This window comes from Molothrus aeneus, chromosome 18 (genome assembly GCF_037042795.1).
Source record: "Molothrus aeneus isolate 106 chromosome 18, BPBGC_Maene_1.0, whole genome shotgun sequence".
NCBI classification, from domain to species: Eukaryota; Metazoa; Chordata; class Aves; order Passeriformes; family Icteridae; genus Molothrus; species Molothrus aeneus.
In genome coordinates this window covers 3,454,420-3,471,908 of record NC_089663.1, presented here as the reverse complement: position 1 = coordinate 3,471,908, position 17,489 = coordinate 3,454,420, and the positions used below count along the sequence as shown (strand labels likewise).

Here is a 17,489-nt window from a genome sequence, read left to right as displayed (position 1 = left end):
ACTAAATGCTTCTGTTGATATCTCAGTGTAGACAAGTCTTCAGATTCTGCCAAAATCCACACTTGACATTCCTTTTAGCTTTGCAGCTACTGCAGATCAAGTGTCACCCTTGATTTCAGGGTGGGCTACTCTGCTTATCACAAAACAGACTGTCTGCATTTTTTCATTTACCATCTGGTATTTTAAAAGGTATTTCCCTTTCATACAACAGGTGGGACTTTTAAAGCAGTTCAAACCATGAATGAAGCACAGTGCCCACATACAAAAGAAAGAATGATGGTGCCACGAGAGGTTTGAGTGCTGAGGACGTGCTGCTACCTCGTTTAGGAGGAGCTGGAAGCGGATGGGATGAATGTTTTCTATTGTAACAAACTATTCAAGGGCAGGTAATGTTGTTGCAGCAATTTTTCCTCAAGCAAGCACGACCTCAGCATGCCATTACACCATGTCCTATGCCAATTTAGCTGCCTGACACTGCTGAGAAACAGAGGCCCTGCTCCTGGCTACTCCTTCATGCCTTTGCTATTATATCCACTCCATCCCCTCAGATCCCATCATGCTGCCACTTTACCTTCTGCCAAATTTAGCACATACCTGACTACACAATAATTCAATTCATCTCACTGCAGCAGCAGAAAAACAGGCTGGTAAAACCCAAGTATGCTGCCATTCTAGTGAGCTGGATCAGTTTACCATGTGATTAACTAAGTGCCAGAGCTAGCACAAGAGATCTGGAAGGCAGGAGGGAAGGATGAAGGCTCCTTTTTGGAACAGTAAGCTGTGAATTCAGGTCAACCACTATGAAAAAAACCCAATAAATCACAGCCTGAAGCCAGCTGGCTGACTGCCAGTTTCACCCATCTCACCACACAAGGCAAGCATTGCAGAGATCAAAGTCAACCAGCCACTGTGAGCTGCCTCACAACAAATTATTTCAGCATCAGAGCCAATGAACAACAAGACACACACCAAAAATTAACCAGATTTTTAGAATCAAGCTATGAATCACAAACAACCACTGTCTCCACACATCTTGAACTCAATCTGGCCATTCACCCTACACCACACAGGTGCAGAGTATCCTTTATGAGTGTTCTGGTGCCTCCCTGGAAGCTTTTACAAACCAGAAGAACAGGTGTTCCAAGCACTCCCCTGGCATGTTCCTGGCAGTGCCTCTTCAGGGAGTCTGCCCCACAGCTCAGCAGCCAAGCCATTGATATTAGCAAATTTCACCCATCAACACCAGGCAAATGATGCGTCAGAAGAGGCACAAACCAGCAGTAAAACCCCTTAATTCACATACTCACCATCCATAAGGAGCCAGTGGCCAGTTAGGACCCAGATAAGGACAAGCATCACAGACAGAGAGAACGAGAGCAACTCAGCAGCAGTGAAACGGCCACAGCAGCCAAAGGAAATCCTAGAACAACACACAAACATCAGCTGGAAGATTTTGTGTTTCCATTTAAAGAACAGAAAATGGACACTGTTGGAACATGGCTCAACTGCTGATGAAAGATGCCAAGAACAATTGAAGGGAAGTTCCTTTGCCACAAATAGGTACCAAAACAGCAACAAAATAAAAGCTTTCCCTACATTCAAGTACTATGTGTAAAGCACGAACTGCAGAGATGGAAAAAATCCTCTAAATCTTGGCACCTCTCTTGAAATCACCAACATTCCTAGCACCACCTAAGATAGTGCTTTTAGCAACATGAACTCCAATCACAAGGTTAAAAAATAAAATTAGTTTCAAAACATGACATTAACAACTGTAATTTCCACTGGTTTAACTACAGTCTTCAAAAGAGCCAGCATTAAATCCAGAGTCCAGTGTTAACAAACATTAAAATCCAATGCCAAGTCCCAAACTCTAAAATCTCAGCCAAAAGAAGCCAAACTTATTAAAAATCACTGTTGAGAAATCTAGTTCCCTGTAATGGTATTGCATTTCCCAGGCTGGCAAGTGTGAGTGACTTGCAGAAATTGTGCTTCCTACTTTCACAGTGGAAACATGATGTTGGCACAAAAAAACATGCACAAACATCAGCCCTGAGGTTAATGCTTATTAAAGAATTCTCATTAAAGGAAAGAAATACAACACACAAGAAGAGGAGCAAAGGATTGCTCAAGTCCTTACTTGTTTTGAGGTGAGCAAGGCCGTGTTAAGTACTGGCACATCGGGAGCAGAAGGAAAGCAAAAGCTATTGTTGCAAGGACTATGGAAAGAAGAAAAGGTAATATTAGGACATTCAGACCTAATTTCTACAGTACACAAACATGCTTCTCCAATTTGAAAAAGCTCTTGCAACAATGCCCTATTATCATATGCTCAGTGTTATTCCAGCATGAGCAGCTCAAAGCTCTGAGGTTTTCTGCACAACAGTGAATCTTCAGACTGAAATAAAACAAAAGCTCTCAAAGGAATGCAATGCCCCATCCCCAAACCCTAAAAAAAAAGTCTTAAATTTATTCATGATCATGTCAGCAAGAAAAACAGTTTTCACATAGTCTGAGTAAAAACAACAATCTACTACAAACTGGTTGTGAGATTTTCCTACAATTTTTCAGCATGACACAGACTAACTCAGCAGAATAGAGGGTTTTTTTCCACTTTTTAACTCTGATAGTGATTCTTTCCCCCATGTCACTCAAAACTCTTTATTCATCACTAAAACACAGGACAACTTCAAATAACTTATAGCCAGTAGCTGGCAACCTCACTTTTTTAAAGTACAAAGTGCTTTAGGTTTTTGAAAACAGAATGATAAAAATACAGAAATATCCAAACAGACTATTTCCATAAACAGTTTCTTTTTCAAGCAGCATACTTAACCCACCCACACATTTGTAAAAACATTTAGTAACTGCTGGTATTTATAATCATTTTTCCTTCCCTTTTTTAAAGGACTGTTTAAAAGGATGGAGCATGAGGGCGTGGAGACACACACATGTCAGCAGCACACATCCAAAACTCTGCAGCAAGAACAGACTGCCATGAAAATCACAGTCTTGGAGCTTTTTGCACGCTGCCATTCAGATCTTTGTGCTGTCCTCTACTTATTTCTTTAAAAATTTTTGTTGCTGGTTTTTAAAAGGGATTTTTGTTCTCTTCTCAGATGAAGATGATGGGAAAGAATCAAACATTGTCTTACAGTTTAAGCCATTCTCTACACAGCTTAAGCCAACCAGAGAAAAATTCAGTTTGGTCAAACCACATTTTTCCATTCTGGTGGGAGGAGGATTTGAAACAAAACAAAACAAAAAAAAGAAGAACTCAAATAATTTAAAAAGAGAATTTGGAAAGTCAGTGCATACAAACAGCACCATGAAACCTCAAATTCTATCAGTATTTCAGAGGGGGGAAGAAAACCAGAAGCGGTAGGGAAAGAACGATCAGCGTGGCACCTCTGCACAGACTGACCTAAGAGCCCCTTTGGATGTTCTGGCAGAGAACAGTGCCCAGGAACGCCGTGCCCCTGCTGCCCTCCCTGCTCCCCCAGCACAGCTCAGCCCTGCAATCTCCCCTGCCCTCTCCTCTCCTCCAGCCCTGCCCAGCAGGGAGCCCTCCCCTCCTGCCCCAGTCCCCGAGCTGGGCTCCCGTGGGAGCTGAACTGACACGAGGAGGAGCCGCTCCCAGCACTGCTCTGACTGCCCGGGCTTCCAGCCCCTCCAGCCCCGATCAGCTCCTGCCCACAGGCAATGCCAGCCTGGGCTCTGCCCTCTGCCAGCACTGGGTCCTGGCCTTGGCTGCACCTATGCTTGCTCCTGACTCTTCCCTGAAAGGCAAATCTCTGGGAGAGGAAGATTTGGGAGGGGTTTAAGAAAGCAGACAGAGCTGTAATGTAGCAGTTCCCCACATCAGCCCCTGCTAGCTACAGAGGATGTAAAATAGCACGACCTGAGCTTGGTCTGTCCCTCTCAAGGGACAGAGGGACCAAGTTCACAGCCCCAGGTTCACAACTCCAGCAGGGTCCCTCCCATCCTGCAGTACAGCCTCTGAGGAAGCTTTGCATTTCAGAGGTTCTGGGCCCATGCAAACCCAAGGAAGAGCATGAACACACCATAAAAGCAGGTTTGAGAATAAAGATACCCAAGAGCACTGACCCCCAGTCCCCTGAGACCTACAACAAGCCCCAGGGGACACAGGACCCTCCACTTACACACAGAAGTGTTACAAATAAAGTTACAATTCCCAAGGTCATTTAAAAAATAAATTGACCAATAACCCCAACAAATTAAAATTCCTCTTTTGTCATAAATCTTTCCTTGTAACATCTTATATATTTGTTTGTATATATTTCCCTCATATCTAGCATAGAGTAGAATCTACCTGAAGTATTTTTTTAATAGGAAAGAACATACGTGTCATACATCAAAGTTATAAAAGCAGAATTCAACAGACCTCTACAGGAGGCAGAATTAGACAGGAGTCTCAAGACTAGAGATTTAAATTTCACTCATCAACATCAGCCCTGTTTAAGAGGCTGGCACAGCTCAGGAGTTAAAGCATAAGGGCAAAGCCTGCAGTGAAGCAGGAGAGGATGAGAGTATTTAGGAGTTTTAAAATCTTCACAGACTCAGAATGTGGACTGAGTATAATTTTTAGAAGCTGCTGTGTATCTGGAGCAGTAGGAAGAATCTTGCTACTCTCAACAGCAGCTGATCTCTTGAAGAATTGCAAAAATATCAATAGGCCAAAATTTTCCAAAAAGCAATGCCCTGGCATTTAATTATAAGACAAAATGTAAATGCTAAACAGGACTAGAGGATCTGCAACTTCTTTGCAGGTAAATTTCAATTTTGTTCTAAATTCAAGCAGTGCAAAAGACTAATATTCAAATGTTAATGAGACCAGAAAAAGAAAAATTGCATTAAAGCAAAACCAAATTAAAGTAGGAGAGAAGTCTCTGGACAGGATCCTCAAAGTTATTTCCCATGAAGTACTTGAATTATGAAGTACCATGTACAGTTCTGAGCAGCAATTTATAAACAAGTGAACTTCATGCAAAATAACACATCTGGGCAGGTTTAGACCTCTGCCAATTTATAGTTCAGTAGATTTAGCACATCTCTAAGTGGAAAATACTTCTCAAATAGTACTTGTCTATTTATAGCTACACAGACATGAAAATACAACTGTGAAACCTGAGGATTCTTTTTTTAAATGTACTGTGACATGCATTATAATTCTTACCAACAATATTTAATTATATCAATACTTTCTGTTCTATTCCAAGTCTTATAAAGAGAAGAAAGCTTGGTCACCTGCTGTGCATATTGTAAAGACAACTTGGACTGAGTCGAAGAAGAAGAACATGACGAGCAGCGACACGGAGGCGCCGATGGGCAGGAACAGCGCCTGCGTGGAGTCGATGGTTTGAATACCTGCAGGAGAGGGGACACTGAGTCCTGTCTGTGCCACACGGGGACACAGCCAGGGCAGGGCCTGACAGCGCTTTCCCTCCTGCTGCTCTGTGAGCCCAGCGCAGCTGCCTGAGCAGGAGGCTCCAGCTGAGCACTGCAGAACCCAGGGACTGAGAGCTCAGTCTGATCTCATGCCATGGACACAATGAATGACAAGCTGTGAAAATTAACATTATTTAGGGATTAGAATCACTTTACACTGAGACACAGAAATGTGTTGAACATAGCATATGTGAGGTTTACTTAATCTCTGACCAGTGTTAGGCTGACCCAGCTCATGCAAAGGGTGCCACAGCTCAAATTCCACTTGGGTGAAGGCCACCAAGCTCTTAAATTCCATCACAGGCTTCTCTCATGATGAGATAATATCAAGCCTAACAATAAAGGGTAGTTTTTAAAAAATACCCAAGTCATTTACCTGTTTATGAAACCCCCAGGTCAGTGAAGTGCACTGTAATTACCTTTTTGCTACAGACCAACACAAACTCAGGCTCACATTTCATAGCTGGCAGTAATTTTAAACAGGGCAGAGATACTGAATTATTTTCTTCTTCGTATTTCCCTCACCTCACCCATGCAGTGTGACTACCAGGGATGTTAAGCATGGCACAGGACAACTTTTACTGTATTTTTGAGTTTTCAGAATTACCAGCAAAATTGAGAAGTCCACCTAACCCCACAAATTCCAAGACTTAACCAGTCTCTGCAGCTATTTTTACATTGGATCCCTGGGGGGGAAACAAGCCAGAAGCAGCAACCCAATTAAAAATACAAGACACACTTCTTGTAGAGCACTAAAGTAACAACAGGGAGCATCCTAAGTAGTCACTTGGTAAGTGACCAACATAAAAATAATACAAGACTAAGACCTAGAAGAGATGTAAAACCAGCTTAACATCAACTGTGTTATGCTAAAATAATTAAACACTGCTGTATGAGGGGGTTTTACCAATCCTAGGATTTGAAGGGTAAGCCTTTAGGGTTGAGACATGCACAGTCAAGTAAATACATACACAGATTGTGTGTCTGTGTTTCTGTGTAAGAATGTGCTTTATTTTAACTTTTCCTGTCAAGAGTGGTAAGTCATATAAATAACAGGTTACCTGTACAACTCAGTTACCAATGGATCTGAGTATGTGGGAAAACCTCAAACACACATGAAATACATTCACTACAACTTAGTATCTGTTATCAATATTCAACCATTTTCATAAAAGAAAAGCTGAACAAAAAGCATGGAAGTCATGACAGTTGCACATGGTCATGTCATTTATTAGTTCATGCCATGATCTATTACTCTTAAATACAAGTAGCACAATAAATTTTAAAAATAAAAAGCAGAAGAACTCAGTCACTTGGGATTTCCACATTGCTGAGGTGTGGCACATTAAGGTAAAGTGCAATGTAGATAGTCCAGTGATGACAGTGTGAAGACACAAAAATTCTAATCTGTGACTTAGATCTGATTCCTCCTGCCCTGAGAAAGCACATTTATTGACATCTCCTTCAACTTCCCAAGGGAAAAACCAAACCAAACAAAAACCCAGAAATGACACACTACACATCACCTTGGCATCTGGGAATTAGTGCCTGCAGCATTAAATGTCAGAGTTTTCATTTAATTTCTGATCATTTTGACAGCTAATCCCCTTAATGTGCTTATTCCCTAGCCCCAGACTGTCTTCTCTTCCTTCCCAGATGCCAAAAGCCTCAACTGCTCATTGCTGTATCACCAAGCACAGCAACCTCTTTGCTCTGTGCTGCCAACAGGAGCAGTGCTGTGACAACTATTTAAATTCCAAGAGTCTACATTAGAAAAGACAAAACCAGCAAGAGACACAACCTCTGTAATTTATTTCATTCCTCATTTTAAAGCTATGTTTCTTGCTTTAAACAAAACAAGCTCAGCATTCAGGGTTTCATGCACAGGGCTTCTCACTCCTGCCTTCTATGCTCTGGGAAACTATTTCACTCTAGAGTGAATATTGCCTTTTCTCAAAATATGGCAATATAAATTGCCTTCAGTTAAACTCAAGTATGAATTTACAACACACTGTGCACACTGTGTTCCACTCTAACTGATCAGCTCCATATTTTTACCTGCAAAACTGTGCATGTCAGATGGCCAAGCTGCCTGCAATCTATTTATAGATCACAGAAGGGACAGTCACCATGCAGGAGCTGACATGCTCATCCCACTCTGGACAGACAGTGTGCACACACATACTTTGTTGTCCATTCTAAATGAGTTGCCCAGAGCCAGGTAAACTCTCTGCTTCAGTTTCTCTACTGAGAAGGTGAATCCTCCTCAGGGATTTGTCAGTGCACCCTGCAATCCTTCCCTGCTTACAGACTGACCAACATGCCACAGCAATGAGCTCCAGCCAAAAAGGAATTACACTCCCTTCTCCTGACTGTGGGGTGGCTTTTTTCAAAGTAAAGCTGTTTCCATTTCCAGTCAAGCCTGACAAATTGTGCCACATGCAGTTTTTATGCATTATGGAAATGTTACGTTGATGTTTTAAATTCAGCTTTCACAGGTGAGAGGCAGCTGTGGACAGCAGTGTCAGAGCACAGGAGGTGGGAGTGCCCAGACACAGCCTGGCACCTGTGAATCTGCAATGCAGCAGCTCAGACACACCCACAGGTGAAGCAGGAGGTGCAGCACTGAGGTGCAGCACAAAGGGGAGGGAGTAAAGCTGACCCTTACTGTTATTGGTGCTGTTGCCATTAAATGACCCAGTGGTGCTGCTGTTGTCTTTCTCTTTGTCCTGATTCTCAAAGTCCATGTTCAGAGACCTGCAGGGAACAAAGCAAATGTGACAGATGAGTTCCAAACTCCTGCTCAGGCTCACCAGCTGCAGTCTCATTGCCCCTGCCACAGCACTCTGCCCCTGGAAAAGCCCTGTAATGCTGATTATTAGAAACACCACCACACACGGTGGGAAATGAAAATAACTGAAGTGCTTAGCTCCAAATGAGGCCCCACGTCCCAGACTCTGACAGTGAGATCACTCACCAGTGTCTACACTGGGGAGTGCTGAAAATCTGTGCTGCTGTTTGCTGTTACCTGATTTCTGGGAAGTGTAGAACATGATGGAAGCACAATAAATATTTCAATTCTCTTGTGAATTTGAACTCTTTCCAAGTTCTCATTTTTGTTCCTTTTCTTTCAAATTTGACTATCAGGTTTCATTTTTAAGACAATAATATTTCCTTCCTTGAAATGTTCTCATGAATGACCCAAACTAGCTTTTAAGTGTCTGCTTAATGTAAGGTCTTACTTCACTGAAAAAAATTTCAGCAAAGCCTAGAAAATAATCAGATATATATTTTACATGCACACAGAACAGATGACTAGAGGAAGCTCTGAATAAATAGTACAAATTAATGCACTTTTACTAATCCATAGGAGCTGACAACACTCCCCTGAGTAGCCACTTCAGCTGCTATTGATTCATCTTCTCATGTTTATATCAATACTTTTTAAAAGTTCCAATTTAGCACAGTATTCTACCCCCTTTTGCCACAGTCCTTCACTTTGATACAACTTTCAAATTATATTCTAACACATTTGGCATAACCTTCAGAAAAGGGGGAATTTCACTTAAGGTCTGTTTTGACCAGCAATAATTTCTATTGTTAAATTTGATGTGCTTTTAAGCAAAAAATACCAGTAATCAAGTTTACCATGACAGTTTCTCGTTGATGCATGTGTGGTATCCACAATTTAGCTGCATATTGATTTATTTATTCAAATGAGCTACAGAGAACCACCAGAAGCACTGTGCATCTCCCACTGTGCACCTCCTGTCTTAAGCTCACAGCAGCATCCAAGTATTACAGCAGAACTTCCAGGTCACCAGGAATTAAAGTTCTTTTCAAGTTTAGCTTAACTGAGTAACACAAAGTAAACAAATTCTATTCATTTATCAGACCAGTAACAAATACACCACGGTCTTCTAAACTATTCCAGAGGTGTCACAGATATTTTATTGCAGTGCACTGATCATGTACTGCAAAGCACAGGTGAGCAAGTCTGTGCTGCAGTCCCAGAGCCTGGAATTAGGCACAACCAGGTCTACAGGACCAAGACACACGTGGTGTATTAAAGACAGAGGGGCTGAGCAGCTTCACTCCATAAAACAAAACCAAGGAAAGGGCTCTTCCAGCACAGAACTGGTTTGTTTCCTTTGCTTCTATTAAGCAAATGCTCCCCAACAGTGTTATGAGTTAAAGCAGCTTTTGGTCTCGGGCAAAACACGAGGAAGCTTCCACCTCAGACCCACAGTGCTTCTACATAAATCATGGATCATCAGTTAAAGGGTTCTGGAAAATACAAAGAGGCAATAGAGAACACGAAAATTCTAACAAATTAATCTGTTGTTCTTAGCTTGTTCTTTTAAAGATCTCTTTGCTCTGCCACTTGCTTGGAGTGCCTCCATCATTCATTTGCATCCCTTTTTCCCCATTATGCATTGTAGCTTTATAGTTTTCCTCTCAAGCTATAAAAATCTGGGAGGAGGCTGACAGCCCTCCAGGACTTGGTCCAAGATTCAGACAAACAAGATAATTCTTTTCTCAGGGCAGTGTTTTCTTCCCCTCTGAATTAGCACAGTTTAGCAAGAACCTCACACATATTCTCCCAATGGCATCGGGCAACTCGTAACTTAAGGGATTTTCTATCAGCAGAGAAAACTGGAAATAAAACCTATCACATCCACTGCCCATAAACAACCTCAGCCCCTCTCTTTTCATTGCCATAGTGTCAGCAATTATTATTATTACCTATAAATATCCTTGCCTCCAAAGCAAGCATAAATTAGGAAATTACTTTCACTTAACAACACAGCTGCTCTTTCAAGCCAACCTCTGAATAATCTCCAACTGTTTTATGATTTGGCTCTTCCCTCTGCTACAAATTATCACTAACACGATAAAAAAACCTAAGAAGCAATCACTAAAACACCTTCCAAGAAAGTTAAAAATCATACTGTAAAACAAGATAAACTCAAAACTACTGGGCTGTAGAGAAATGGCAAGCTGGGAAACATTCACTGTTTTGTTCAAGTTTCTCCTGGGCTCCCAAGGGAATGTTGAGTCAGCATCTCCCCTGGGGCACTGAGCTGCTCCATTGTTTCTTCTGTGGGTCCTCAGAGCTCCAGCTGGTTGCATTTCCAGTGCAGGGCTTCAAAGCAAGTCACCCTCTCCAGGGAGCCCCTGGGGAGGGTCACACCGAGGCCACAGGAATGAGTAATGCTGGCACTGCCTGCAAAGCTCAGACTCAGCCATGGATCACCCCACTGCAGAAACGCCTCAGGGAAACCCTGCACGAGATGTTCTTACCAAGCAATGGAGAAAATAGGAATGCAAGGATCTATCTTGCCCTATAGGGCACCTGCAGATGTAACTTATTGAGAAGTCCCTTCTTGCTCTACCAGTGAGGGCAGCCACCCACCTGAGAGCTGTGGGAGCATGGGAATGCCACGCTGGAAAGCCAACCCTGAGCACACCACGTTCACAGGACACTCTGGGCTCACCATGTGAGCTCATTTCTATTCACACCCACACTCTGGACACCCAAAGCCTAGAGACAGAAGGCCCCAGGGTCATCCCATACTTCTGGTTTGGCTCAAAAGCAGGCATTTGAACAGGCAGATTCTGGGTTAAATCTGGCTTTACATAAGCTGAGAGCCCATGTCTGGGGATGTGATAGGATAGAAAAAGATTTAGCTGTTACCTGCAAAGTAAACCCAACATTAAAGTCACAGAGAAGCATTTGGACAAGAAGGTGCCTGTCTTGCCCTCAGAGACAACCTGTTCAGGCTGAGCTCACCTCTTTAAAAATCCACAGCTAACACATCTACTTGCATGCTCCAGTTTACAGCTTGTAATGCTTTAAAGGATTAGTCTTGCCCCTTTGGCAGGCAGCAATAAAAGTATGTCAAGTTCAAGGACTGAGAGCAGTCAGAATGTGCATGAGAGAGACGTCCAGAAGGGCTGGAAGCAAAAGCTCCTGACCCGGCACAAATGCAGGCAGGAAATGCTCGTCCATGCACGGTCAGAGAAGGGGAACTCCTCTCTATTGCTGCACTTGGTCCTGGTCCTGGGCTCTACCCACAAGTGAGCAGACATTCTTCTGAGTATACTGGGGGTTTGGGATTTTTTCATTTGTTTTGGACAAATGCTTCTGTTAATAAGGACAGTGGACCAAGGCTTTCCTTTGTTCCCTGACACTGCCTGCCTTAGATTAGATCCACCACACACGTGGATTTTATCCTAATGACTCACCCACCCAATTCCTTCTGATCCTATTACTGCACTTCTGTTTCAGCCACTTGCCAAGAACATTACAGCAACTCTACCTGCTTCTTTTCAGTTGAAAATCAGAAAGCAAACCCACCTTCTGCAACACAAAGGTTAACTGAGGGGTGCTATTTTCTTTTTGTCTTACCACAGCTCTGCAGGAGATGAGCACTCAAATCCAGATGAACACACCACTGCTGACAGATGAGAATGAGCACCCTAAGCTGTAACTTTTATCTTTCCAGCACATCAGTTTTCTAAGAAAATTCATCCACTTTGCCAGAAGTTTTCATTTTACTACTTTAAGAATTTCCAGATGAATATAATTTTGTAACTTACTACCACACTTCAATTTTTAAAATAACTTAATTGTATTTCAGACCCGCTTGTAAACACCACTGCACAATTTTCCATAAAAAACTGCTTTGGACCTCAGTCTCTGATCAAAGAGAATCAGAGTTTGTCCAAGTGCCCAACACAACTGTGGGTTTCAGCTCAGACACCTGCTAAAGGAACCACATATAGGAGATGAATTAGGAAAGTAATTTTAAAACTCTGGGACCCTATTTTGGTCTGTAACTCACATCGTGGGGTCTTCAGGATACACACAAAGGCAAAAGACTAAAACAAGACATTTCCTCAGTGGTTTGTATCCATCACCATCCCACTACTCCATCCATGAGTCAGATTGCTCTGGAGTTCACAGTCCTTGCTACATGAGTAGTTTTAAATGTAAAGTATAGGACAAAATGCTAAGGGCATGTGTAGGTACCAATAGGAAGAGGATGGCAAACAGCAGGGGGAAATTCTGAAGGGCAAGGAGCTCCAAGAAAGAAGCCATTGAAGTTCACACACTCCTGCTGTTTTATATTGCACTATGTTTTCATAATTGAATTTTAATAAATGCTATTGCTTCTTGCAGCCAGATGCATAGTTCCTTTTACACAATAGCATAAATTCAAACAGTTAAAAATTTAATTAGTTCCTTGACTTTATGCTAATCTGACTCAAAACTTGAAGAAAAAACTAAACAAATCCAACCTTTGATTACTTTTTTATTCTGATCATCTCTAGATTTTGTTTTCCTAAAGCCTTCTATTTTAATTCACCAGCAGTGCTGTTACCTAACGCTGGCTAACAACAACAGACAGCTCTTGCAAAAAAATTGGCTCTTTCATGATATGACTTTATTAACTTACAGTAGTGATATGAAACCTCTTATCCTAAACCAGCTGCAGCTTACATCATATGGATGAGCACAGCTATCATCTATTTCAGGAATACTCACAGCAGTTCAGAGACTCCGTAGTGAGTACAAGGCCTTTTATCACAGAGCTGTGAAATGAAGCCATGTTCTTCAAGAAGCAGAAAGAAAACCATGCTGTCTTTAAGTTAAAAAAAATACTTTCATATTGTGATTATATTACTTCAATATTTCAGTATGAGCCTCATTCCTTAGGTGCCATTACAGTAAAACAAATTGTGTAATACAGCAGGCAAGTCTAAAAGGATAATTGAGTTTTCTCTGAACAATACTCAAGTCTCCTAAAATGAGGCAGATTTGATTTTTGAAGACTCAGACTCATCGTGCAGCAGCTCTCAGATGCTCTGCTGGAATTGAACACTGGCAGTGTTTCCCATTTCTCCATGAAGCTGTCACTGACACTGGAGCAAACAGCAGCGGGACCCAGGGATTGCTGCTCCACAGGAGAGCATTCCCAATCTACCACCACTGGCTGATGGAGAAAACTCTGCTATCCAGAACATTACCTTCTATCTGTCTCAACAATCCTTTTCTATCTCTAAAATATGATTTTACAGAGCTGTCCTCAAGGACTGACTTTTAAGTCATCTTATATGTGCTTGTACCATGACAATTACATCTTTCAGAAACCCCAGCCCGCTATTATTTCTTCCTTTTCCATTTCCTTCTCAGAAGCAAATAATTTTTATGTTGGCTATGTCTGACAAAGATACAATGAAACAAAAAGGCATAAACTGTATTCAGTCACTTGCAATATTTTTACTTGAAAAATAAAAACTGTGCAGAACCTTAAAAAGAAAATCTTACCTGAAACTGCCATAGACTATGAGGAGAATAGAAATCAGGAAGGTAGACACTTGACTGGAATCCACAAGGGAATATGCCCTGGAATTAGGAAAAAGAAGGCAGGTTTGTCATTGTGAGTGTCCATTTGCTAATTCTTTTTCTTATTTTAATACAAATACAGAACCGGATGACAAATCATGGCTGCTCCCTCTGAAGTTCTTGTCTCATCTAGAACACAAAACCTGTAGCTTGTGAATTCACTCATTATATTCAAGGCTGCAGCATGAAAAACCTGCACAGCCAAAGAAGGACAACTCAAAAGCCTTGTGGTAATTTATTCTGAAGTCACCAGATTCAGGGGTTTTTCCTCAAACTCATTAAAATCACTTCAATTGCAGCTACTGCAAAACCTGCACATCAATAACAGGAACCTGCTTTCCATAACCCTTCTTGCATCTTCAGAGTGGCAATATGGCAGCCAAGGCTCCCTTAGCTGGGGGGAAACACCCCAAACAAATAAAAGAACCCTCCAAAGCTCACAACAAGCAGCAACATGCATTTATTAAACCACACACAATCACCTCCCTATTGCATCTTGCAGATCACTCAATGCAGGATTACTGGTGGACATTTCAAACCCAGCTTTATCTGGCTGACTTCCTAATGTAACACACTGTGTTTAAAGGATGAAATATGAACGTTAATGCAGCAGAGGCCACTGTGCTGGCAGGGGCAAGGAGAGGCTCTGGGAGTCACTCTGCAACTCCCAACGGGTTTTCCATAACTTGTACTAAAGTAATGGAAAAGAACAAGAAAAATACTCTATGATAATTGCATTAGTCTTATCCTACAAAAGACATAACTGAATATTTCTGAAACCAACCAAAAAGCCTAATTTCAGCAAGGCTATGGATATGGAACAAAGATAATTGAATTACATGATTGTTCCAAATTAAGTAGCACCGAGCAAATAAAAACTGAAGATACGAGACAGTTAAAGAAACACTCATCCCATTCCCAATTCAAAAGCAATTTAGAGATAATTACCAAACCACTAGACACACAATTTAAAACACTTTTGTTTAATATATAAACACAAATGTGAATCTTCTACTACAGAAACTCAATACTAAACATCACTGAAATACAGACTGCCTCTTCTAGATGGAATTATATACTTGTGCAATAAGCTTTTAAGAAATTAGAAACTGCTTTGGTTAATTACCATGAACAACTCCACATTAAAAGTGAAAAACAGGTATCTTCTTTGCTCATAATGTTGGCCAACACATAAAGACAATCTTAAGCTTTAAGTATTGCATTTTCTTTGTATGCATGACCTTTAGTGCCAGGCTGTGCAATAGAGCCCTGAAAAGCATCCATGAAGATCAATATAGTGAATTGCAAATACACGCACTGTAATAACTCAGCACTTACAACCAGTGCACATACAAATGTTCAGGTTATACACAATCCAGTTCACAGCACATTCATGCCATGGTTACAGCTGAACTCTCACCAAAGAGGACAGCCTGAGGACAATCACACTGGGTTTGTGTCCTGTTTCCAGCTCTGATTTCAGAGGGAAGCATTCCCTCAGCCAGCCTTGCACAAAGGGAAAGGAAAGCTTTGCATTGTTTGGATTTGAGAATAAATAGTGGAACTTGTCTATTAAAATACTCAGAAACTCCACATTTATGAGAAAAACAAAATTAATGGAATTTCAGAATGGATTAAACATGGCCAGCGTTATGCACTGAATTTTATTAACTTATGTTCATAAAATTTTATCTTCACAAATCAGCAAATATTTTTGAGATGAACAGTGTTTTCTACATAATTCTTCATTCGGTGACAACACTGGAAGCTATGATAATTAAAATGCCATTTTGTCATAATTTTAAATGTTAGTCACAACAACACTGTAAATGCTAAAAAGATTCATAAAAGGATAGAATAGAGATGATAGATGGAGCATGGATCAGCCCTGTGCATAATCCATCAGTTTTGTATTAAAACTGAGAGCCCTCTGGTTGGATGAAGGAACTGAAGAAATGCAAACCCGTGTAAAACAATGATCTAACACATCCCAGCCCTGCTGACAGCCTGCACTGGTGCTCAGGCCTGCAACCTGCTGATTGTGGGCAAGGCAGAAATGAGAATTAAATCCTTCCACGCTACACAAGTGAAGTGCAACAGAGTAATTGGAAACTCATCACAGACAGAGATGTTTCCTGACCACCCCCCATAGAGATCTTGTAACAGGACAACCTAAAAGCTCAGTGCTGCTACCAGGATAAGGGTCTGGGGAAATCCATATTCTGATATTGCAGCAAACAGGGCCAGGGAGATGCAGTCACACTTCCCTTCCTCCTCAGGCAGCTGGAGAGAAACAAGGCAAAGCACACAGAGTGTGGCAGGCTGAACCGAGAGAGCAGCTCGGGCACGGCCAGTTCCATCCAAAGCTTCCAACACAAGGAACCCACACAAGCAAACTTGAAGGATAATTTTACAATGCCAAAGTGAATCTCACTCTAATAAAACCTCACACCTTTTAAACATTACATTTCCCTACATTATTTAAGGTATTGTACAAGACCTGAAACCAGAGCTGCTTCCTAAAATCCTAACCACTGACTGGAAGGACAATTCTTTAAGAGATTAAAAATCCTTGATCCCAAACAAATACTTCCTAACACATTACTCTAGGTTAGAGGTAACAAGCAAATGACTATCACATGAAAGAATCAAAAGGTAAGATTACTTCCAAATTTTAATATTATTCAATATGCCAGTATCTTGCAAACCAATTTGTAATTTTAACTGAAATTTAAATAACCTTCTGCAAGCCAGATTCCACATGCACATAACAGGATTCTCCTACAGGCATATTTCAAGTATGCAAGCTCAAATGCTCTCACAGCCAAACAGCCTCAGTGCCATGTTCCTCTCAAATGGCATCAGCCAAAGCCAGAACCCACACCAATGACAGTTTTCAGAAGCTGCAGTCACATTTAAGCAGCCTTCCACTGCACATATAAAAATGAAACCAGCTTCCTTCTAGCAAGGTATTTCTGTAAAACTCTTCAATCTTGGAACAAGTAATGGAAACTTATGCACAGAAAATGCCTGTACCAAGCTTGTGCACAGTTATCCTTTGACTTAAGTACTGATTTTAGATGCAATTCTCAGTACTTACAATATGACAATCTACAAAGAAGATATTATTCTTCATCCTCAATCTGAAAATTAATACTGGCTAAGGCCATGCTAAAGGCTCTTTTGAAGACTGACTCCAGTGCAGTTCACCTGTGTGTCATGTTACAAGAACAACTCCCAGCTCATTTCCAAACTCCAGCACATGTGCAGAACACTGCTCAAAATACAAAGACAACATGGGTTTTCCCAAGGAAATACATTTTTCAGGATTCTTGCACTACCACACCTGAAATTCAACATCCATGTAAGGAAGCTGGTTTAAGAATTACTATTAATAAATCTATCAGATTCTTCCTTAGTTAAGTAACAAGTAATTAATTATCACACCCTAGTACTTAATAAAGCCAAGCACTCTGGTGCCTTAAGACCATTTTCTCAGCCAGCTGCTGAGAGGTGACTTCTATAACCTGAGCTCTCACTCTGCATCTTTACATGGCTGAGATCAATTTTCATAAATTCTCTGCCATTAGGCATCTATTTCTGGCAG

General features: G+C 41.3%; 1 protein-coding gene across 1 annotated transcript in view; it reads right to left on the bottom strand.

The window, feature by feature from the left end:
* The window catches only part of SPPL3 (signal peptide peptidase like 3), a 55,982-nt gene that overhangs the window by 9,545 nt on the left and 28,948 nt on the right, over nucleotides 1-17,489 (bottom strand). The window contains exons 2-6 of the mRNA XM_066562504.1: nucleotides 13,805-13,882; nucleotides 8,138-8,226; nucleotides 5,269-5,388; nucleotides 2,141-2,219; nucleotides 1,308-1,420 (exon numbers count right to left, since the gene is read on the bottom strand). Coding sequence (XP_066418601.1) covers nucleotides 1,308-1,420; nucleotides 2,141-2,219; nucleotides 5,269-5,388; nucleotides 8,138-8,226; nucleotides 13,805-13,882 — 479 coding nt within the window. The remainder of the gene's footprint in view (nucleotides 1-1,307; nucleotides 1,421-2,140; nucleotides 2,220-5,268; nucleotides 5,389-8,137; nucleotides 8,227-13,804; nucleotides 13,883-17,489) is intronic.